At 54.6% G+C, this 24,154-nt stretch overlaps 1 protein-coding gene across 1 annotated transcript; it reads left to right on the top strand.

Moving 5' to 3' along the window:
• Positions 1–10,559: 10,559 nt before the first annotated feature.
• On the top strand, positions 10,560–24,154 carry MYLK2 (myosin light chain kinase 2). Its single transcript, XM_012755248.3, has 13 exons — positions 10,560–10,683; positions 10,788–10,887; positions 11,363–11,783; positions 12,617–12,915; positions 14,618–14,723; positions 15,329–15,422; positions 17,598–17,707; positions 17,789–17,930; positions 20,976–21,046; positions 21,166–21,294; positions 21,867–22,019; positions 22,149–22,281; positions 23,234–24,154. The coding sequence occupies exons 2-13, from the start codon at positions 10,836–10,838 to the stop codon at positions 23,312–23,314; spliced, it is 1,791 nt and encodes a 596-aa protein (XP_012610702.2). The 5' UTR covers positions 10,560–10,683; positions 10,788–10,835; the 3' UTR covers positions 23,315–24,154.

Consider the following 24,154-nt stretch of genomic DNA (forward strand, 5'->3'; position numbering starts at 1 on the left):
CCTTTGTCTTCTTGCACACCCACTCTATTTTCTAATGCTGTAGTAAAGGTTTCTGACATTGGAAATGTCTGATGGTTTATGTTGTTCTTTTTCTTTTCTTATAAAAAAAGAAAAAGAAAGAGTTTGGGCTCAGGCCAAACCCTGGCTCTTATGTGCTGAAAGTATCAGCTTCCTGAAACGGCTTCACAAATGCTGACATTTCACTTGGAGAAACCATAGTTGGAGGGTGAGGGGTAAAAGGCTTCAGGAAATTCTAGATTTTCTCATGAAAGAATGATTTTCACCAGACTAAGCCTGGCATGAAGGCATCAGTTGCCCTTTTCCCCTTAAAAAAATAAATGTTATTGACCAGAGAAGAAATAAAACCCTGGCCTGTCAGATGTGGAGAGACCCACGCAGTGAGGGACTGGTATCCCAGAATATTGCATAAAGGCAGGCGCGTGAATGTGCGAAGAATGGTATCCAAGTGCTGTTGCCCAGCTTGTTTTGGCACTGATGGTATTCTCAGGTCTCCTTTTAGGAGCAAGGGTGGGAGAAGTTTTCAGTGGGTCAAGATACTATTAATAAATAGTCAGTGGTCGTAACTTGTAGTGTGAAAAGCAGTTTGGGGCAGCCTATTTCAGCTTGTTGAAGGGAGAGAGAAGCCTCTAGCCTTGCGCTGACGTACCTCCCTGATAGGCATTCGTGCACACTGTCACACAGATGAGTGATTCTTCTTGTGTAAAATTTTTGTCTGTTTTTATACATAGTAGAGCTTTTCTGTGTATATATTTTTGTATTCTGCTTTTTTCACTAGCATAATGGTAACTTAAATATTCTTGCTATGTTATTGTGTACTTTGTAAATAACAATTTTAACAGCAGGATACTATCCCAGTTTTCTGAGTTTGCTTCTCCACATTGAAAATGCTTGTTTTGCAAAGGATTTTTCTGGATTCTATTTATAGGACAGAATTGTCTGGATTTGCTTTCCCCTTACATATCATGTCTGTCTCTAAACTTTGAGTGATTGTTTTCAAAACACTTACCAGTCAAATGTGTATAATTAAAATAGAAGCTCAGAGGACACAGAAGCTCCTCTCAAAAGCACAGTTAGTGACATTATTCTGGCCAACATGTTTGCTAAATGGAAAGCTCCTTTTGCAAATGTGATGTCAATGTTACTGGCACTCATGCCCAGCAAAAAAGTTTACTGGCACTTAGTTTGCCTTTCTGGAGATAATTCTAGTTATGTTATTTTAAAGTCTTAGGACTCTACATTTTCAAACAGATGTACACAGTGGAGTTGTCTCTAGGCCTTCAGATGAGAGTGGAAAGGAGAAAGCTCTTTGTCTTTCTTAACTGGCAGGGGCTGCGATGTGTCTTCGGGGAAGGGTAGAGGTGGGGATTATCATCTCCCCTCTGTCAGTGACACTGTGTGGCCTTTAACAAGTTATTCTCCTTTTCTGGGCCCCAGTTTCCATCTCTATCAAACAAGATTGAACCAGAACAATTAATAAGGCTCCTTTCGACTTAACTGTTTTCAGATATTTTTCTAGGTAGTTTGTTTAAGCCACATGAGGCCTAAGCCTACTTTTGTATTTTTATGTCTCTATAGCCAGCCACTCAATCATTACAAGAGGGCACCTCTAGCAAGCTCTCCTGTCCCTGGATTTCCATGTGTACTTCAATGAAGTATGTTGGAGAACAGTGTGCGATCTTGTTGAGGACTTTCCAAGAGTTGTTCTGGAAGCGGAAATCTAGCCCAGATCACTCCAGGGGACTAATCCCTGAATAATGTTGTCCTCTGACATGCACACATATTTTCTGATGTTTCTCTTGACCTTGGAACTGGGTAAAGACTGCACAGAATGTTCAGTGAATTCTTACTACTGCACAAAAGGCCTTCCATCCAAGATGTGACTTTTTTCCCCCAAGATTGAGATTATTTGGGAAGTAGATTATTTGCTTCCTTCTATTGGAGGCAGTTTAAGGATGTCACAGTAAAAGGGATATCTTGCCTTTCTCCTTTTCTATTTCTCTCCTCCACAATTCATTTTTTACAGTGTTCATGGTCAAGGAGACCTGGATTGTTTTTGTGTAATCAATACAGGGTTCAGGAGGAGGAACACACAATTATTCAGTGGAATGAACCCTTGATTAGGAATTAGGAGAGCTGCTTCTGGCATTGTGACCTTTAGCATGTCATTTGAATTCTCTGGGCCTCAGTCTACTCATAGAAGTTAGAATGATGTTTCTAGAAAGGACCCTTCCTCCAGCTCAGTGGAAGAGAATGTACCCTCAGTGTAAAAATGACCCAAAGGCACCCTGGGCAGCAGTGGTGACTCAGTGTGACCATGCTTAAGTCACATATTCAGTATTGTCAGTGGGTGTGTGACACCAAGGCCTGCCAGAAGACCCTGCTATATACCCACAGCCAACAACCTGACAACCTGACAGGACAGATGAAAGCTTGTAGTTAGCAGCTTAGCCAAGAGGAGCAGGGAGACTGCAGGGAGGAGGCTCATGCAAGTTTGTGCGAACAAGAGGGGAGAGATGGATTTGAGTTGAACCTTAGAAATCTCATTTCCACTAGCTGGAGGTTGATGTCTACAAGAAGGCTCACTGAGTTTAGGAGGGCCTTCTCTTTGGGTTTTTCTTACTATTTCTCTTGTAGTAGTTTGTTGCTGCCTCAACAGAGAAATACTATAGGAAGCAACACAGAGCAAGCAGTCAGATTGGAGTTGGGACAGGCTGCCAGGACTAAGCCCCTTCACTAAATGGCTTGACTTTTTGTTCTATCTCCTTGCAACGTTGGCTGCACTGATAATTGGGTCTGAGTGTTTCTGTGTTCTCTATACACATGCCAAAACACTGCTCTTGCCTCCTACCCAGAGGCCTCATGTAAATGAGTAGGAACTGGACGCGCTCAGCATCTTGGGCGGTGGGACTTTCATGCTCAAGGACAGTATGTGGTCTGTGGGCCAGCAGCATCTGCATCACCCAGGACTAGAAATGCAAATTCTCCACCCCAGCTCTGGACCTACCGAGTCAAACCCTCTGGGTGTGGGGCCCAGCAACGCATATTTGAACCAGTGCTTGGCAGACAGCGATGCCCCAGTGTGAGGATCTCTGTGCCAGGGAGGTACCTGCAGGTCCTGATAGACAACTGCTCTCCTAACTCAGGTCCCCACAGGCCAGGGAGCCAGCAGCCACTCTCTTCTACAACTTCCGTGCCCAGGCCAATCAAGGGCCTGTGTGAAGGTGAGAACTGGTTCCTCACCTCCACTCTTCCTGTGGAGTCACTTTTGTGCAGCCTGCTGATGTTATGCAGGAGATGCTGAGTTTGTTGAGTAGATGCTTATCTCCTTAGCCAAGACTCCATTCCCAGAAGGAAGATGGAGGGAAGAATGCTCTTCCATATGACAGATGAGGAAACCAGGGCTTGGAATTTAAGTTACTTTCCCAAAGTCACGCTGCTAATAAGTGGCAGGGTCAGAATTTGGACCCAGGTCTGTCTGCCCTCAATTGCCCTTTGCAGCACTCCAGCTTACATCCCTTGAGCAGAGCTAGCTAGCTCTAGGGGATCAGCATTCTCAGGAACTCCAGGACCATAGGGCCTGGCTCTTTTTGGATTTGAGCTGGAGCCCTCCCTGAACTCTTGACCTTGCTGTGGGAACCTCCAGCTAAGCTTCCCAGACGCTGAGAGGCAGATCCTCTCTCCTCACTTTCACCCCGTCAGCACAGGCATCTCGGCCTGGGCTAGATCCCATCAGGGATGTGGCAGCTGCCAGTCACTTAAGTCACAAGCCTCAGCAGGCCTGAATGATCGCCAAGGTGGTCAAGGTGCCAAGTGGACTGTAGCGGGACTGCAGCCATACCTTGCCCCTGCCCACTCCTCATCCTTTATTTGGATGCCCCTCACCACCCCAGGCAGGGCCCTCTTCTCCTGGCAGCTGCTCAAAGCTCGCCATGCACCCCCTGGTACTTATGGTAACCCAGTTTAGCAAATGGACCTGGAGTTTTATAAATAGCACAATGGCAGACTGGTAGGCTGTCCTGTGCAACAGGACAGAACATGCATTCCCTCTTTCTTGAGCCATTTCCTGGAATCACATGATGGGAGTGACTTCTAGTGCAAATAAAGTTGAATTACTCAACTCTGCACTCAGGTCTGTCTTCTACAATTTGATGTGTCTGTGTTTCCCGCTGCCCCTGCCTTCATGTGTTGGTGCTTCCAAGTCTGCTCCTGGGACGTTTCCTTTTCTTGCAACAGCTGCACCAGCCTGGGGTACCCTCCTGCTACTTGATCCTATAGGGAGGTGTCCAGTGGCTGTGGGCAATTTTCAGATGACCTTGTTCCTCTGACGTCATTAGATAGCTATTTTTGGCTTTGCTGTTTATGCTGCAGAAGTTGGGCTGGGATAGGAGAGGAGGCATGAAGGGGAGGGGCTGGTCTTGGTTTCCCATTGTCCCAGGCCCTACCAAAGTAGGAGCATTTATTCCTCAGCATTTACAGAGAGCCGACTGCATGTCAGGCTCTGGGGCAACCAAACTGATGACCCAGTCCAAATATTACTCATGAATTTATTTTCCAGTGGGCATTACTTTGTGGTGTGGAGTAGTCATTAAGTGTGAGGGCTCTGGAGCCAGTTTGGGTTTAAATTCTGGCCTGCCATTTACTGCCTATGAAACTCCTCTGTGCCTCACCCAGTTTTCTCTTGGAAATGGGAGTGATTACAGTATCTACCTTATAAGGTTGCTTTGAGGATTAAAGGAGTCAATATCTGTGTCTGTCACGTGGCAAATACAAATAGGTGTTAGCGGCTATTACCATTAACTACGACAGCACCACTTAGCGTACTAGGCACTTGGGATACAGAGTTGAGTGTGGCATGGTCCCTATCTGTTCTGTGCTGGCGCCTGGACTCCCGGAGGCTCAGATGTTGGGATGGTGCACATGGGTCAACACAAGTGCACCGCTTCATCCTAACCTGTAGGCGAATTCAAGGGATACAGATGGTCGAGTTCCTGTCCTGGGAAAGCCTCAGAGCTGTAGCTCTCAACCCTGACTGCACACCAGAATCTTCTGGAGAGATTTAATAAATACCAACATTCTGGAGGCCGAGGGCAGAGGATCGTTTGAGCTCAGGAGTTTGAAACTAACCTGAGCAAGAGTGAGACCCCATCTCTACCAAAAAGAAAGAGAAAAAAACAAACCCAACCAGGTGTGGTGGTAAGTGCCTGTAGTCCCAGCTACCCAGGAGGCTGAGACAGGAGGATTGCTTGAGCCCAGGAGTTTGAGGTTGCTGTGAGCTACAATGACGCCATTGCACTCTACCTAGGGCGACAGAGTGAGACTCTGTCTCAACAAAAACAAACAAGGCAACTGAGCACTCCTCCTCACAACCCCCTACCCCTGCTCACAACCCCCTACCCCTTCATAAAAAGTATTAAAATTTTTTTTAATTCAAAAATAAATTAATTGTAAATAAATAAATACCAACATTCTGGGCCCCACCTCCAAATATTCTGATATAATTGGCCTGAACTCAGGAGTGGCTTAGACTTCTGGGGGTGTGGAAACTCTCCAGGTGGTCCCCGGGCTATAGGTACCCGTGTCCTTGAAGCTCTCCACTGACTGCACCAGTGCGACTCTCAGGAGAGGGCCCTAAAGCTGGTGCTCTTTCAAAGCCCTCGGATGCTTTCCAGTGAGCTGGATCTCTGACTTGGCGGCTCTCCAACTTGGGTGTGCATGAAAAATCACCTGAAATGCTGGTTTATAGAGACATTCCTGGGGCCTCATTCCAAAAATGCTTCACTGGAAACAAACTCGCTGGGACTCAGGCACAGCGTGAAGCCCTGCAGTAGCTGCATTGTGAGTTCTCAGAGGCCCTGAGCCATCCCCTGGGCTGAGGTCATCCCTGATCTCAGCCCCAAAGACTCTGCTTCTGAAAGCCCACAGTGTTTTATATTTCATTAGAGCTCTTATCATTTTCTGCCCTGATTTGAAGAAATCTGTGTCCATGTTGATATATTTTGAATTACTGATTAAACTGATAAGAGTTACAAAGGGTCATTTCAGAAAAAGTTGGAAAATCCAGGCAAAGAATAAAAATCTCCATTACCACACGTCTTAATATATCCATTTAATGTCCCTCCTGTCATCTCTGTAAATATTTTGAACAAAAAGGAGCCCACCCCATGGATGATTTTGTAATCTTTTTTCACCTACAATGCAATACGTGGCGATTCCATAGCTTTCCCCCAACTTCATCTCTGTGTCCCCAAAGTGACCATTTTAGTCTGTGCCACAGGATAGAGCACTCAGTAAATAATCTTAGCAATAAATTCTGCAATTTTATTGCTGGGATGATGGTGCGTTGACTGGGTTTCCAGAGAAATCAGTGTCCAGTTTGCTACACAGAATGCCCACAGATCGTTGGCCACCTCGGCTGGAAGGGCAAGGTCTGCTGCGAGGACAGCAACCTCACCTAGGGCTTTTCCAGAGGCCTGAGACGTACTGCCAAGGCTCAGGGCTCAGGGGTCCAAGCAGGGAGAGGGCGAGAGAAAACAACCTGCTAATGACAGCCCTGAGTGGCTCCCAAATCAGGAACAGAGGGAAAGTTGTGAGGGGAGTTGGCTGCTGTCTTTGGAGTCAGAAAGGTGGTTGCTCAACTCCTTGGATTTTCCATCACAGCAGAGTGGGGGAAAGGGTCAGTCTGGGCACGTCTCCTCTGAGCAGGTCCTTTTAAAGCCTCTTGGCTGGCCCATTCCCTCTCCAGAGCCAAGGAAGCAGTGCCTGGGTAGAGTTAACCCCTTCGCTTCCAGCAAATTCTCCCAGACAGAGGAGGCCTAGGCCACTGGAAGGCAGAGCTACTCAGGGCAAGAGGCCTAAGGAGCCGTGAATTCTGGCTGGAGAAACCTTCCCTCTTGGCCTTGTTAAATCCAACAGGCATAATTGCATCCTGCTGACCTTAATTCCCCTGGCAAGTCTAATTGGTCCTGGCATTGCCCCACTTCCTGCTCTGCCCCTGTGGAGGCAAAGAGGGTGTCTGCCCAGCTGGTGCAGGCCGGGGAAGCCCCTTGGTTCTCGAGGGTGGGCAGGGGCTCTGGCAGCCCCTAGGTGGGTGGAGGGTTTCCCTGTGCCCCACCCCTGTGCCTCCAAGGGAGTGCTGAGAAGCTTGGGGACGCCCGGGGAGCAGCTGGCTGGAGCAGACATCCCATGGATCCGGAGCCAGGCCAGCCTGTCTTCCTTGGGAGAGGCACTGCAGGGGAACTGGCAGGGACAGCTGAGCCCTCTACCTGGGGTGTCTACAACATTATTGAGCCCCCACAGTGCTGCAGCTACTGTGCCAAGCACCCCACATACATGTGCTGGCTACGTGCTCCTAGCCACCCTGTGAGTGGGGGCAATGAGGCAGAGTGGTTCTGAACTGAGCCTTGGGTTAGTTAGATGGGTCTGATCCTAATTCGGTGACTTTTGCCCTGTGCCTCAGTTTTCCTGCCACATCTGTGAAATGGGAATGAAACAACTGGAATTCATCCAGCACTTGCTATGCACGTCTATACTGTTCTAAATGCTTACATACCCCCTGCAGTGAGGCAGGTGCTCTTCTTAGAGGACACAAGAGAAGGCATTGGGCCACGCTAATGGCTATTGGTGGCAGAGCCTCCCTGACAGATCTCCTAATCGTTACGTGGTAGGGGTGTTGTAAGGATTGGAGGAAGGACACTCATGAAGTTGTTTATCCCAGGGCCTGGTCCATTTTAGTAAAAGTTCAATAAATGTTATTACTTGGGAATCATATCATAACAAAAGTTGCAAACAATGCCCTGTAAATTGTCCCAATCTGGGATACGGTCTCATCAGGAGGTGGCTCTACACTTGAATCTGGGTAGTTTAAAGCCACTCACTAACTGTGGGACTTTGGGGACAGTAACTAACCCTGTCTGAACATCAGTTTCCACAGCTTTAAAATGGTCCCACACTTGCCCCTAGAGTCCCTTGTGAGGATCCTGTGAGCAGGATCTTTGGCATAGTCCTGCTGTTAGTGGGCACCCAAAAAATGATCGGTATTGCTAACCACAGTAAGGACCCAGGGACGTCAGCAAGGGCCATCGTGGTGAAGTAATCCCCCAAGCCCCAATCCAGAGCCTTAGTAGTTAGTCATTTACTCACCAAACACTCTTTGGCAAGGACACTCTGTGCTGGGGACGCACATGAGCATCGTCCAGGCCCAGCTGAGAGGGGCTCCCAGACAGTGGCAGCCCATGGTGGGGTCAGCCTGGGGCACTGACGGAGGCTGGGGTTGGGGGGCAAACTTTCAGACTAGACTAGAACCTGCTGTGGGGACCACGGAATGGAGGCCCAGGAGATCCAAGCGCTAGGCATGGACGGGAAGCATTTCAACCTTAGAGCACTGCAAGGTCTTACCCAGTAGGGAGACAGGGCCAGGCACAGGCTGGGAGATTCTAGGAAGAAAGAGGACTTTGGACTTTGAAAGACACTCCAGGTTTAACATCCTCCTCTTTTCTTTTTTTTTTTTTTTTGAGACAGAGTCTCACTCTGTTGCCTAGGCTACAGTGCCGTGGCATCAGCCTAGCTCACAGCAACCTCAAACTCCTGGGCTCAAGCGATCCTCCTGCCTCAGCCTCCTGGGTAGCTGGGACTACAGGCATGTGCCACTATGCCTGGCTAATTTTTCAATATATTTTTAGTTGTCCAATTAATTTCTTTCTATTTTTAGTATAGACAGGGTCTCACTCTTGCTTAGGTTGGTTTTGATCTCCTGACCTTGAGCAATCCTCCTGCCTCAGCCTCCCAGAGTGCTAGGATTACAAGCGTGAGCCACGCCCGGCCTTAAAGTCCTTCCTTGTTGAGTGACTTTGGGCAAGCTACTCATTCCTTTAACTCTCCCCGTCCTCATCCAGAAAATGGGATGAACACTCCCAACAGTTATTACCAAGATGATGTTTAGAGGCAAGACAGATAAAGCTAATAGCAGGCGCTCCGTACATGGGAGCTCCCTTCCTTAGGAGAACCTGGGTTCAGATCTCAGGCCCTCACCAGCTGTGTGCCCTTGGGTACGTTCCTTAACCTCTCCATGGCCGTTTATGAAGACCACGTGAGCGGATTTACGTAAGAGCACAGAGGTCGAGGCTTAGCACGTGGCCAGCGCCATACAGGCATTCGCTGTTCGTTTTGCTTCCTAGAAAAGGCAGGCTTGTCAACCGGACCTTGAAGAAGAGGAATGGAGGGGAGGAGGGCCAGGGCCGGAAGGGGGCAGAGCAAAGGTGGTCAGGATTGGGGAAGCACCCCCAACTCTGGTTTTTGCTAGCTTGTACCCTGAACTCTTGACATTTGCTTACTTAAAAAATATCACTCATTTTGAATAGCTCATATAAGTCATGGTTCAAATAGAAAAGTAAAAGGGTGTGCAGTGATGGCTCCTTCAGTTTCTTGCTTAAGCTGCCAAAGAAATTCTTATGTGTATCAGTGAAAGATCTATATTATTTCCTCCTCTTTTGCACAAGTGATAGCACACTCTACATGCCATTCTGCACCTTGCTTCCTGCCCCTACTTTGGAAGTTCTTCGTATCCGTTCATTAACAGCTTCCTCAATCTTTTTTGCTACCTATTTGAGCTACCTATGTCCCCATCGCTGGGAGGTGCTGAGTTCCCCCTCCTTTCTCTCGTCTGAGGGCGGTGGTGGTTTCCCCACTTGACAGTGAGAGGCGCTGAGGCTGTGGAGGGAGCGGACGGTTTGCTGCATCAGGACCTGAACCGAGGTGCCAGCGCCGCAGCTTCTTCCCGGGCGCCGGGCTCTGGCTGGCTCTCAGGGGCCCCCCGAGAAAGGCTCTGGGCAGACAGACGCCGGGCGACGGATCATAGCTCTTCCCATCACGTCTCATCTTGAACACCTCGGCGGGAGTGCCCCTCGGTCACCACTGTAGTGGGTGGCCCCACCCCTACTAACACCCCTGCCGCCAGGTGGGCCTGGGGGAGAACCGGTCAGCTCGGGGAGGGGCGAGGGCACTGTCCACGTCCCACCGCCACTCGGGCAGCCTCCATCTCCCCAGGTGCCCAAGGAAAAGCCATTTCAAAAGCATTTAGGCCCATGGACACGTAGAGCAAGTGCCCCTGACACCATTTCTCACCCAAAGACAGCCCAAGTCGGTCTGGATGCCAGGGGCACGGAGCTGGGCATGGGGTCGGGTGGCTGTCCCTGGGCCCCTGGGGATCTACCCAGGTTCTCGAGAGCCCAGGAGATGTGGCATGCAGGTGGCAGAGCCAGGACCCAGCCTGGGCACAGTTTTGCCCTTCAGCCCTGGCTCAGAGCCCCTCTCGGTCCAGGCCCCCTCTCTGACGGACACAGGGCAAGGCCTGGGAAAAGGGCTGCTCCCCCAGGGCTCCAGGGGCCCCCTCCCTGTGCTCTTCCTGCTTATTCCAACACCATGCTCCCCCCAGTTGGGCCGTGGGAAGAATGCCGTGTCCTCTGAACGGGGGCCAAGAGTGACAGGTGGTGGCAGTCCGAGCTGCATGGCCCCTGGTGTAAGAGATCCTCTCCTCCGTCCCCGCCTCCACTGCCCGCGCCCCTGCCTCCGCCTCTGCCCACCCGGCCCAGTCCCTTACAACTGCCCAGGCCTGCTCCTGAGCAGCCGCTGAGAGACAGACGGCCACCGGCTGCCCCTCTGTCCCAGGTACCTCTCTCCCCTCCGCCAGCCGGGCTTGGCCGCCTCTCTCACCACAGCCAGATGAGAGGAGGACTCTGACAGCGCGACACACCCCGCTCTTCTTCCTGCAGCTAGAAAGACTTGAGTTAGACGAGCAGAAGTACACACCTCCCTCCCTCATGGCAACAGAAAACGGAGCAGCGGAGCTGGGAAGCCAGAGCCCGACAGCAGGTGCCAAGCTGGGGCAGGAGGTGGAGGGAGGAGCTTGGGGAGGGGTGTTTGAATCCAGGGTTGGGCAGGTTCCTCAGCGGGAATTCTGTGCCCGAGGCTTCTTTGCATGGCGCATGGGGACCCAGAAATCAGAAGGATCTCTGGCTGGGCTGGGCTGGGTCCAGGGCCTGTACAAAGCCCTCCCTGGAAAGTCTGGGAAGGCGTGAAGCCTCCATGGATGGCCGCTTGGGATGTACCTCCACTGTCTGGGCAGGGGACAGCGGGGGCCACCAAGCCCACCCAAAGGGCCAGACGCCCCCCACAGAGGGCCTCCAAGGTCCTGGTAGCCCACTTCTAGCGCCCATTAAGTGGCCCCAGAGGCTCAGTGGGACAAGCATTTGCAAGCTGTTGCCTGGGTGGGGACCCAGGCCCAGAGCTGGCTGGAGAGGGGGTGGGGGGCGGCTGGATCCTGATGGGTAACTCACCTCCTTTGCAGACAAGACACCTAAAGATGCCGCAGACAAAGGACCCTCAGCTGCAGAGAAAGACCCTGGTCCCCCAGACCCAAAGAAAGATCCTGATCCATCCACCCTGAAGAAAGATGCCAAAGCCTCTGCCCCAGAGAAAGGGGATGGTGCCCCGGCCCAACCCTCTACCAGCAGCCAGGGCCCCCAGGAAGAGGGTGACAGGGGTGGGGGGCCCGCGGAGGGCAGTGCTGGGCAGCCGGCTGCCCTGCCCCAGCAGACTGCAACAGCCGAGGCCAGTGTCAAGAAGCCCAGTGCTGAGCAGGGAGCCTCCGGCAGCCAGGACCCTGGAGAGCCCAAGGCGGGCAAGAAGGCAGCAGCGGGCCAGGCTGCGGCCAGGAGGGGCTCACCCGCCTTTCTGCACAGCCCCAGCTGCCCCGCCATCATCTCCAGGTGAATGCCCCCTGCCCGGGAGCTGGGGGGGCCCTGGGCTCTACCCTCAGGGGTCACGCTTAGTGCCCTGTCTTAGGCATTATCACATTTGGTGCCGGGGAGGGCAGTTCTGACGTTCAGTTCCCTCTGTCCTGGGCATCGGCTCTCCTGCAGAAACCAGGACTTTGCATTCATTGAAGACCCGAATGTTGGCAGAGGAGACCCTCAAAGACCTCCCAACCTGGCACCTGGGCTCCAGAGTTCCTCTTACTCCATGGGCTGGGGTCTAGCCAAGGGCAGGGCTGAAGTGTCAGGCAGAAAGGATCACCCTTCTTCTTAATATAATTATTGGTATAATATGAAAAGATGACTAATAACCAGATTGGGGGATCATTACTAATACTTTCACAACCATAATACAGCACCAGTCTTATGATGCAGTTATATTTACCTGAATGCTAATGAGGTCATTCATGATATATTGTGAGCCGCAATAATAACACTTCCTGTATCCATTTGATAATTCTATATTAGTATCAATTACATCCCCACAGTTTTTGTGAATCAAGAGCTACATAACTCCCTAGTTGAATCCACATGATGATTACTCGTATCAACAATTCTATTAATAGTTATTAATGGACTATCATCAACTGTGTTGATAGTCAAGATAATGACTGCAGCCATTAATAGCCCTTGGTTTTGTACAAAGTGAATTTGGATGTATTGCTCTGTGTGTTTGGGGCGGGGTTGTATTCACCCGGATTGCAGATGAAGCTCTGGGGCACCAAGAGTCGCCCAGGGCTCAGCGCGGTGGCTGCTGAGGGCTTCACCTCTGTGTTCTCACCTTCTAGCTCTGAGAAGCTGCTGGCCAAGAAACCCCTAAGTGAGGCATCGGAGCTCACCTTTGAAGGGGTGCCCGTGACCCCCAGCCCCACGGATCCCAGCCCAGCCAAGGCAGGAGGAGGAAAGAACGCCCAGGCAGGGAGCCAGAAGGAAGCAGGAGAGAAAGCCCCGGGCCAGGCTGGCCAGGCTAAGGTGCAAGGGGACACCTCCAAGGGGATCGAGTTCCAGGCTGCTCCCTCAGAGAGACCGGAGGTGGGGCAGGCCCTCTGTCTGACAGCCAGGGAGGAAGACTGCTTCCAGATTTTGGGTAGGCCAGGGGCAGGTGGGGGCTGGTGCTTCCCCGGGGTCAGGAGGAGGGGAGGGGGCTTTCAGTCCCAAGTCTCCCAGTTCAGAGGGTTGAACTGCCCTGAGCCATGCCTCGCCCAGGCCTATTCACCTAAGTGTTGCACACTTCCAGAACGTACTCCCTTTTAAATTTCTGTGTATCAATTTGTAATTTTTTGAGGATGAGGTCTTGCTATGTTGCCCAGGCTGGCCTCGAACTCCTGGGCTCAAGTGATTCTCCTGCCTCAGCCTCCAGAGAAGCTGGGACTACAGGCACCAGCCACCATACCGGCTTTTTTCTATCTTATTTTTAAAAATGTATTTATATTTTTTGTTTAGTATTCCCTTTTCATTCATTCCCATTTCCTTTGAGCCAGACTCCAGAGCCCACTTTTGACTTTCTTCTACTTTGGCTATAATTGGGGTTAGGAAAAAGTCAGTCAGATTATTGGAGCAACGTGAACTCACTGGATGGTGGAATTTGGAGTCAATGTGTAGAAGGGCTCCCGGCCAGATATTTATTAGTAGTGAGCCCAGATATTTATTAGTAGTTAAAATACATGGGGGCAGAGGTCACGGAGCCATAGAGGGTTCATGAGCAGAGGAGCACACGTGTCGCTGTGTGGGAGTGACCAAGGAAGCTGGGCTTGTGAGATGGGGCAGGACTGCTGAGTGGCCTTCACTGACGCTTAGACAAGGAGCCCGTGGCTGTGCTGCAGGCAGCAGAGAGCACTGAGTATGGGTGAGCTTGGCGAGCAGGTAAATAGCAAAAGGGCATGGGCAGGGGTGCGGCAGCGCTGGGGGTGGGGTGAGATGGGGTCAGGAGAGCCCAGAGTGTCCTGACACCCCCTCCCCCTCCTCCAGGCTGAGGTGCCCTGGGAAACCCGCCAACCTGCCTGGTGAGCGGCTCAACGCCACCCAGACAGGGCGGGAGGACCTGGCGGCTGGGCGGCAGCCAGGAGCCCTGCCTCCGCCCCCAGCAGCGGCACAGCCCGCCGCCCGGCCCGCCCCGCCCCAGAGCACATCCTGGGGTGACGGGGTCTGAACCACCTCCAAGGGCCGTCTGATTAATCACCAGCCCGGCTTCCCTGCCGCCTCTTGCTATTTATAAAGAGGTTTCAATTCCGTATGACTCAGCCTGCGGCCTTCGGGGTCCGCAGTTCCCCACGCCTGCCGCTAGGTGGCGGCCTCTCCCCACCAAACGTCCGCGTCCCTGGTCCCGCCCCGCCCCGCGGCGCCGCGGCTCCCGCCAGCTCCCGCCGGCAGGCGGGTCCCGCCGCCCACCGCGTCGCTCCGACACAGCAACCCCACTGGCCTCCCGCTTCGTAGCTGCTGTTTGCTCGTTTGTTTGTAAGGAAATGCAGACAGCGTAGGATGGAGTCCCGTGCCTGATGATGGGGGGGGGGTCCCAGCATCCGATCTCCCATCTGCGTTGTTCTGCGGGGAATCTGGGTCCCCTCCGACAGGGGCAGAGGCCTCCCAAGGTCATTTTGTTTGTTGGTGGCAGAACCTAAATTGGAAACTGCACCCCACAATCTTTATCCTGAGGCCAAGGGTCCCCCAGGTATCCCTTGGGGCACTTAACTTCCCTGGACAGGGCCCTGGCCAGGCAGGAGGGAGTGGAGCCTGGGTGGGTCCCTAGCACGTGCTGGACTGACCTTGAGGGCTCTGTTCTGCCCACCCAGACGACTGCCCGCCGCCCCCAGCCCCCTTCCCCCACCGCATCGTGGAGCTGAGGCCTGGGAACGTCAACAGTGAATTCAGCTTGAACTCCAAGGAGGCGCTCGGAGGGTGAGAGCTGGAACCCCAGCCCGGGACCCTGTGGCCTGGCGTTTTCCCTGTGCAAGGCCCACTCACACCCCACTTGCACATGGCCCACGTGGACACCATCGCCCCTATGTGGTCATGCATGTCACATGCTGATGTGCACTCGGTGTCACTGTCACTCACACGGGCACACCATGAGCCATTCAGTGCTTCCATAGGAAATGCACAGTGTTGTCCTGTCTCGGTTCCAGGCACCACACTGACGCCCTCCTGGTGATCCCTACTTTGTTAAAAGCCTTGACTTGGCCTCATACCTCTAAAGATCCCTCCTCCCCCAGCCTGGAGGTGCCTTCCCCAGGGCCCAGGGCCCCTGCCTGCCCTAGACCTCTATGTGTCTCGTCCCAGGGCCATCCTCCCTATGTGCCTGCCCTTCCTGTGCACGTGGCTTGTGTGGTTCAGAGAACCTGCCTTCAGCCATTGTCCTGGCAGTGGAACTCACGGTGGCAGGGGGAGGGCAGGGGGTGAGTGCTCCCATCTCACAGAGGAGGAGCCAGAGGCACCCCCGGGGCGGGGGGGCCAAGACGGGAACAGAGCACAGTCCCCTCACTCCCAGCCTTTTTTCTTTCCAGAGGCAAGTTTGGGGCAGTCTGTACCTGCACAGAGAAAGCCACGGGCCTCAAGCTGGCAGCCAAGGTCATCAAGAAACAGACCCCCAAAGACAAGGTAGTGGGGGCGGGGAGTTGGCTACCCAGGGGGAGGAGGGGTCCTTGGAGTGGGCACCTCTCGCCTCCCTCCACCTGCACCGCTGAGCCAGGGATCTGGTGTGGGAGCTTGCTGCACTGAAGAGGCCACACAGACAGACAGACAGATGGACAGGCAGCCCTGCTGCAGGTGCCTGATGCCCCTAACCAGAAACCGGACACCCCAGTTAGTGAACTTACCTGAGGACTTCCCCTTCTAGGCGCAGGACATTTGTGCCCTCTAGTTCAATTCAACAAACACTGATGAGTGTGGGCTCTGGGCCACCTGTGCTGGGCACTGGGGGGCCTGGAGTGACATGGACGTGGTCCCTGCCCTCAGGGAGCTGATGCCAAGGTAAATAAGCCTGGTCTAGAGCGCTGCCTCTAGCGCCTGGCCTGGGCCATGTTCGGAGGAGGCCGTGAGCAGTGCTGTGCAAGGAAGGAATGGCTGTGTGCAGGCCCGGGCCACGTGCACTGAGGGAGTCTGGTGTGTGAGCAGGTAATGACGACCTGGCGAGCCAGTGTGATCAGCTCAGGATAGCTGGGGGTCCAGGGGACACTTTTCACTCAGGCCAAGGGGCCAGGAAAGCTTCTTAGATCAGCTGCTTCCTTAGTAAAGGCTTTGAAGAATGAGAAGATATTCCAGTGGAGAAAGCAGGGAACAGAGTTTCAGGCAGAGGGGACAATGAGAGGAAAGCTCTGAGGGCCAGAAACAGCAGGGGCTGCTGAGGAGTGAGGTATGGGCACCCCAGGCAGAGACAGCATGCGTGCAAAGGCCCGGCACCCAGCAAGAGCACGACAAGCGGCTCCAGAGCCCTGCAGCCCTGAGTGCCCTGTCATAGCTCTAAGCGCATTTGGAAGGAGTGTATTTTCTATGTGACTGTGTCCTTCTCTGTCTCTTCCACTCAACAGGCTGCTGGCTCAACAGAGACGCTCAATACCTATGTGCTGTGTCAGTTAACTGGAATCAGCTATTGATTAATTAATTACTGAGCACTTTTTCTTTGCCGTTTGCTGGGCCAGGTGCTGGGGAAAAAAGTCAGGGAACTAAACAAGTCCCTGCCCTCGTGGGGCTGACATGCTAGAGTGGAGGGACAGACAACTGAAACATAAAGCAGGACGAACAGCCCGGTGTGAAGTCCGGAGAAGTGCTAGCGAGGAAAGGCATGGATACTATGCAGAGCACGGGCTGGTGGGGCCTCGTAGATGGGGGTGAGATTAGGCCCCTCTGAGAGTGTGGGCTGTGAGGTGAGGCCCGAATGAAGGGATGGGAGAAGGGGACAAGGGCAATTCTGGCAGTGACACGATGCTTAGTGTTTAACAACCTGCTCTGGATAGGGCATAGGGGAGAGGCCTCATTTGCAGGTTCTGCTAATCTCCACGGTGTAAATATTCCTACATAGCTGATATAGCAACCTACCAATGTGGCAACTGGCCTGCACACTTTCCGAAAGTGACAAATAATGGTGACAAATAGAAAGGCGGTGGAGGAGGTGAGAAATGAGTGGCTTTATGGTCTAGTCCGAAGGTAGACTATGCTGAGGAGTTTACTGGCAGATTGGATGTGAGACGTGAGGCAGTGAGAGCAAGAGAGGGAGCTCCTGATGTTTTGTCCTGCACACTTGGGTGACAGCGTGGTGTACTTTTGTGGCTGGACAAGCTGAGGACACCTCAGTTGTGGGGAAGGGGTGTGTGGTATCAGAGGTTGATTCTGGACATGATAGATTGTCGCTGCTAGACATCTGTGGGAGATGCCAAGGAGGCAGGAGGAGTCTGGGGCTTGAGGGAGTGCTCAGAGGCTGAGATAGGTAGTGGCATTGACTGCATTTGGATGGAATGTGAAGTCATGGGACTCCATGAGAACGCCAGGGAGCGAGTGGAGGGAGGGGAGAGATGGGGGAAGGAAGGCGCCCTCGGGCAGGCCAACCGCCAGGCCAGCCGGGAGGCAGAGGAGGAGAGCCAGCAGAGGGACAGTGTCCCAGCAGGAGTGACTGGGCGTGGTGAGGACAACAGGTGTGGGCCGAGGGAGAGGTAGGAGGCGAGGAGGCCAGCGAGGAGGGGGCTGGGCAGTGGTCCAGGCAAGGCCAGACAGGCCGGGTCAAGGGTGCAGGTGCAGGGGGTGGAGGGCAGCGAGTGACGGTGCCTTTCTGGTCCCCAGGAAATGGTGCTGCTGGAGATCGAGGTCATGAACCAGCTGAACCACCGCAATCTGATCCAGCTGTACGCGGCCATCGAGACCTCGCATGAGATCGTCCTGTTCATGGAGTAGTGAGTGGCGGCAGTGGGGGTGGGGGCCGGCGGGGGTGCCGGCAGGCCCAGAGCAAGCCTGTGGGGGGTCTGTGCACACAGCATCGAGGGCGGCGAGCTCTTCGAGAGGATCGTGGATGAGGACTACCACCTGACCGAGGTGGACACCATGGTGTTTGTCAGGCAGATCTGCGACGGGATCCTCTTCATGCACAAGATGCGGGTTCTGCACCTGGACCTCAAGGTACCGGGGCTGGGGCCTGCTGGGCGGGGATGGGGGCAGCGTCCGACCCCGGGAGGTCAGCGCTGCTCCCAGCCACCCCCCATCTTCCCATCCCTCCCTCTCTTCCTCCATCCAGCCTTCCTTCCGTAGCTTGAAAAAGGGTTTACTGAGCGCTTACCCAGTACCAGAGCTGGAGTTACAACAGAGAGAGAGGAAAGAAAAGATGTGGTCCCAGTTTCCATGGGACTTCTTTTCTAGCACTAAATACTGGTGGAAGGGGACTTTTGCAGTGCTGGGACTGCTCAGACCCAAGCTCAGTGTCACACGGTCTCACACAGACAAGGGACCAAGTGTCGCAAAGCACCGACCTCAGTGTTGGCCCATGATAGGTGCTACGAACGTTTGTTCATTTATTCAAAATCAACAAATATTTGTTGAGGGGCTACTTTCTGCCAGGCAGCGCTCTAGGTGGCGGTGAACCAAAGAGATACTAGTCCCTGCACTTGCGGAGCTTACGGATTAGTGCAGTGCTGGCAGCAGTATACACGAGGTGGGTGCTGACGACACCATTTAATGAAGGAATATTTATGTCCCTCTTCTGACCTTGCTCAGTACCGTGCATATAGCAGGTTAGGAAGAGCAAATAGATTTTAAGCATTGCACACCAGCTCCCGTCAGTGGGCAGGGGTGGCCTGGAGCTCAGTGGCGTCCGCCCTGGCAGGGGCGGCAGGAGAGCCAGGTGTTCCTGCTCGTGGGCTGCGCGGCGAGGTAGTGGAGGAGATGAAATCTCAACCCTGAGGTGGGTGGGCACCCATCAGCAAAGTGGATGGTGCTTTCGTTCACTCATTTGCTAGACGCCTACTGAGTACCTGCTGGGGAAGGCCTTGTGCTAGGCATGGGGCCATGAAGGACACAGGACCCGGGCCCTGTCTCCTGCAGCCTCCAGGTTAGTGGGGGAAACAGACATTCTTTAAATGATAACTAAGTAGGTCATTTTAAGCCATTGAAAGTGTTGTGAAAAAGCACTTGGGAGTAATGAGTACACAGGGAACCCGAGAAGTAGGCCAGGCCAGGCCCGGGGCTCCGCAGCAAGGCGGGGAGCTGCTGCCGCCGCCTCCTGCGCCCGCCCAGGCGTATTGGGTGTCAGCGGCTGCTCCGAGGGAGCACGCCGTCCCCCCAGCTGCCCGCTGGGCGAGGTGTGCCGTGGTCATCCCCGCTGGCAGATGAGGCCAGCAAGGTGAGGCTGGAGCAAGCCAGGGGAGAGGTGACGGTCTTGAGCCAGAGTGGCAGTGGGGGAGTGGAGGGGAGGGGACGTGGTCGGATGGCGACTACATTTGGAGAAAGGGCCAATCTGATTTGCTGCTGGTCCGCATGTGTCAGGGTTAGGGAAAGGAAAGGGTCAAGGGTGACTCCTGAGTGACTGGGCAGGTGGTGGCCCCTTCACTGAGCTGGGGGCAGCTGGTACCTGCACAGTGACCTTGGAGTCCTGCCTCTCTGTCATGAAAGCTAATTTCTTTGGGGTAGAGCAGGTCCCCTGTTAAAATGCAATGCTCAAGGAAGAAGCTCATTAAGCTTCTGTGTCCTAAAACTTGTGCTTTTTTGGTAGCAGTAAGTTTTTCACCATGGCTTCAGGGCTGCTGAGAACCTCTTGTGTGCAGACTGAGAATCTCCAAAAAGAGACCTGAGGCTGCCTCTTTTCCCCGAATGCCTGTACACTGGCACCTTTTCTCTCTTCCCTTGTTTTGGTGGCACACCAGACCGAGCTACTAAAATCATCAGCATCCACACTGAGTGACTTTAGCAGTTCTAAAAGGGCCTCCAGAAAATATTTCATTAGGGGCCTTGAATCGAATGCCCACAGAGCCCAGAGAAATAACAAAAACATCTTGGCTGGGCCGGGCTGGGATGATGGAGACCATAGGGGAGCCAGAGGACTTTTGTCCTATGAGAGGGGGTCAGTGGCAACTCAATGCAAGGCATATGGCCCATGTGGCCAGAACGTCTGGTTTTTCAGGAGCTGGAAACAGGGTTTTAGTGACAAATCTCCTGCCTGTGAACCTTTGTTAACTTTAAAATATTTATACCCTGCAACCTCATATTTTTCCTGTGTCCTTGCGTTGTGGGACGAGGAAATGGAGCCCAGAGTTCGTTGTGCAGTAACTTCATGTCCATGTTCTCTGTGCTGGGGTACAGGTTTCCTCTGAGCCTTGGCCGGTCACCTACTGGATGCCTTTGTTAGTCAGTGAGGGTGGGGACCAGGAAGGCCAGGAGAAGCTCCCTGCCCTGGAAGAGCAAGCCAGTAGCGCTGTGTCTGCTCCAGCCCTCATCCTGTAGGGAGCACTGTGGGCCCTTGTTGGCCGGTGGCTGCCGAGGGACATTAGGAGGCCAGCGCTGGAGTCAGTCCTGGGATCAGATCCCGGCTGTACTGCTGGGCAGCTGCGGCCAAGTCACTTCTGTGTCTGAGCCTCGGTTTTCTCAACTATAAGACGGCAGTGGGTGGTCACAGTCTCTCAGGGTGACAGCGTCTGCCTCACAGCGCTGTTGGAGGGGTGATGAGCTTAATTGTGGAAAGTGACACTGGGCCTGACGTTTTGCCGGCATTGCTACCTGGGGAGTGAGAGGAGCACGGCTTCCAGCACCCCTGGGGCAGCGTGAAGCCCTCCGTCCCCCAGGGGCTTCCTCTGGGAGCCCTGAGCTGATATTTCCCTTCTCTGCTCTTTGGAGCTCCACGCATCCCTGCCCAGGGCACGCCACTCCTCCCCCACAGCCTTCGGTTGCCCGTGCTCAGATCGCTAGAATATTGCTGCTCTTTCCTGGCCTTAAATGGAGGGAAATCCCACCTGAACCCACCGACAGGTCTTGTGCTTCGAAGCCTCGTACAAGTCCCTCCTGGGGCCTCAGGGTCCTTCTCTGCACCCAGGGCAGCAGGTCTGGAGAGTGTCTGGTGGCTGCCCACCCTGCCTGTGGGGCCCTCTGCCCTAGGGAGCCTGGACACGGGTGGACCTGCTTCGGGAGAGAGGGTGAGCCGGGTCAGAAGCCAACCCAGGCCGCCCCCTTTGTCCTCAGCCAGAGAACATCCTGTGCGTCAACACCACGGGTCATTTGGTGAAGATCATTGACTTCGGCCTGGCACGGAGGTACCACCTGGGCGGGCGGGGAGGGTGGGGCCCACCTCTGAGGCTGGCGGATGGCAGGGGTGGGTAGCGGGTGCCCGGGAGCGGGTCAATAGTGCTCTGAGCGCTTGGTTTCACCCCAGGTATAACCCCAACGAGAAGCTGAAGGTGAACTTCGGGACCCCGGAGTTCCTGTCCCCTGAGGTGGTGAATTATGACCAGATCTCCGACAAGACGGACATGTGGAGCCTGGGGGTTATCACCTACATGCTGTGAGCCGAGGGAGGGTGGCGGGCAGGGGTGGGTGGGGCACACAGGTGGGCAGCCAGGCCAGTGTTGGCCGTGGGGTCCTGGTGAGGTGGTCCCACCTCCCGATCCCTGAGTCAGGGGCTCACTGGGGTCGGGAGTGCTAGGGACAACAGGAAAGGAGAAGTTTGTGTCCATTTTATAGGTGGAAAAGCCAAGTCCCCTGAAGGCATAGCATCCCAGCCCAGGGCTCTGGGCAGTGGATCTCAAATGATCTGGGGAGGGGGCAGAAGGGATAATGGACATTTTTGTGCACACGCCACCTGTTTTGCACTTGTCATTCCTCATCTTCACTGTGACCCTGGGAAGCTGGGATGATTATGCCCATTTTACAGATGTGAAGAGTGAGGCTCAGAGAGGGGAAGTGACTTGCCCACAGTCACCCAGCCAGATTCAAACCCAGGTCTGTCCCACTTGAGAGGCTGGGGGTCTTTTCAGCACAAGGTGCTGCCTCCTAGGATCTGCTCCTGTCCCCTGCCCCATGAAGGTGTCTTGGCCTTTCCATTCTCACCCCCTGCCCTGCTACCCCTGCCTCCAGGCTGAGCGGCCTCTCCCCCTTCCTGGGAGATGATGACACAGAGACCCTCAACAACATTCTCTCTGGCAACTGGTACTTTGATGAGGAGACTTTTGAGGCTGTGTCGGATGAGGCCAAAGATTTTGTCTCCAACCTCATCGTCAAGGACCAGAGGTGAGGCTCGCCCCAGGACAAGAGCCTGGGTGTGCACACTTAGTTCTGCATGCGCCTGCAGGGTGGGAACTGGCTGCCGGCTCTGGTGCGCGGGGGTGCACCCCCCTCACCATGCCGCCCCCGCCCCAGGGCCCGGATGAGCGCCGCGCAGTGTCTCGACCACCCCTGGCTCAACAACCTGGCGGAGAAAGCCAAGCGCTGCAATCGACGCCTCAAGTCCCAAATCTTGCTTAAGAAATACCTCATGAAGAGGCGCTGGAAGGTACTACCGGATCCGGAGTGGGGACGAGAGAGGGGCTGAGGGGCAGGAGGAGGTTCTGGTGCCAGGTCTCGGGCCCCACCAGCCCTGCCTTGGCAGGTTCTGTTGACCAGGCCTGGCCCTGTCTGGAACTCAGGGTTGGCTTTTCTGTCTTTGCCCTGAGCTGGCCCCTGCACCCAGCCCTCCACCTTGGGGAGGGGGGAACGGGCGGCTACCTGGGGCTCGGGCTCAGGAGAACGTCTCTGACCCTACCCCAGCCTCCCTTCCTTCATTTTCCAAATATTTATTGAGCATCTACCACTTCTAGGCACCAGGATAGAGCAATGGACAAAAGAGCCAAGGACCTCAGTCTTTGTGGACTTACTCTTGGTGGGAGATGTGGCAATATTAGCGGGGTTAGGGCAGGGCTCTAGAAAAACCAAAAGGCCATCACCCAGTGGAGAGGCTGCACTTTTAAATAGGAGGTCATGTGAACAAAAGCCCGAAGAGGTAGGGGTGAGCTGTGCCAGTACTGGGGGAAGAGAATTCCAGGAAGAGGGGAGAGCCGGTGCAAAGGCCCTGGGGCAGAAGCACCGTTGGCAAGTTTGAAGAACGGGTAGGAGGCCAATGTGGCTTGAGTGGAGTGAGCAAGGGGGTAGGAGTGAGGTCAGAGCGGATCAGGGGGATGGGATGTTGAGCACTCATGGCCATGGTGAAGGTTTATCTTTTACTTGGAGCAACATTGAAGCCATTGGAGTGTGTTGAGCGGAGACGCTCAGTTCAGGTCTGTTGCAGAAAGGCAGGAGTCCTGGAGGAGGCAGTGTCATGGCGCCTCCTGTGGCTGTCCTGGGCACTGCATCCTCCCTGGCCTCTGGCCCTCCTGGAATGGAGGGGACCTTATAGAGGACCCCTGGCCATCCCACAGCTTCTCCCCTGCCCTGGTGTTGACTGGGACTCCCTTTCCCTCCGCCTCCAGAAAAACTTCATTGCTGTCAGCGCTGCCAACCGCTTCAAGAAGATCAGCAGCTCGGGGGCCCTGATGGCTCTGGGGGTCTGAGCCCCGGGGCAGCTGAGGCCTGGACGCAGTCGCACAGTGGCCGGGGCTGAGGCCACACAGCCAAGAAGGCCAAAGAAGGCAGCCAGATCCCTCGGGCAGGCTGGCCAGGACAAGGCTGCGCCAGGCTGGGAGGCTCGGGGCTCCCTATGCCCCCGTGCAGTGACCGCTTCCCCGACGTGAGCCGCCCGGAGTATGGCCTGGACCCATCCTGCTAGTGCCTCCCCAGACAGGGCTGTAGCCTGTCAGCCGCACCCCAGACTCCACGGCCTGCAGCCGCTCCCGGTCCCCTCTTTGACCTGCTGCCTTGATGCCCCTGCTCTGCTCCGCCAGGGGTGTCCCGGCCTGGGCTCGCTCGCTCCTAGCTGGGGTGGGACGGCCAGGGGTCTCCCCATGCGGGGCCCTGCGGTTGTGGACAGGAGCCTCCTGGCGGGACAGGGAGGCGGAATGCCGGTTCCTGAGGCCCAGCTGCCAGGGGAGACAGAGCAGGCTTTGTGAGAGAGGACCTCCGAGCCCCTGCCGCCGCCCCGCTCCGACAGATAAGGCCTAGCCCACACCAGCTGGCCTGGGGGCCCCACCCACCTCTGCGACCACCAACGCACAGGAACTGTGTGTGAGAGAGGGGGGCCCAGGCCTGGCGGAGGGCAGGGCAGAAGCCTGGGACGCAAGAGACCACCCCGAGCTTGCCTCAGGGCCAAGCCGGCCCCACCCGGCCACTCAGGGCCCATCGCGGGCTCCCATGGCCTAGGGGAGGGGTCAGCGGGCCCAGGAGGAGCGGGAAGGCCATCGGGCAGCCCCAGCCTGCTCTCAGCTTGTGTCTTGTAAATAAATGTACAGGTCGGG

The sequence above is a fragment of the Microcebus murinus genome, chromosome 16 (assembly GCF_040939455.1).
Source record: "Microcebus murinus isolate Inina chromosome 16, M.murinus_Inina_mat1.0, whole genome shotgun sequence".
NCBI lineage: Eukaryota > Metazoa > Chordata > Mammalia > Primates > Cheirogaleidae > Microcebus > Microcebus murinus.

Excerpts from the sequence above, each read along its gene's own strand:
- MYLK2 (XM_012755248.3), top strand. The coding sequence starts at position 10,836 with ATGGCAACAGAAAACGGAGCAGCGGAGCTGGGAAGCCAGAGCCCGACA. Across the intron at positions 11,784-12,616 it reads TGCCCCGCCATCATCTCCAG|CTCTGAGAAGCTGCTGGCCA; the intron begins GTGAATGCCCCC and ends CTCACCTTCTAG. Across the intron at positions 22,020-22,148 it reads CTCATCGTCAAGGACCAGAG|GGCCCGGATGAGCGCCGCGC; the intron begins GTGAGGCTCGCC and ends CCCCCGCCCCAG.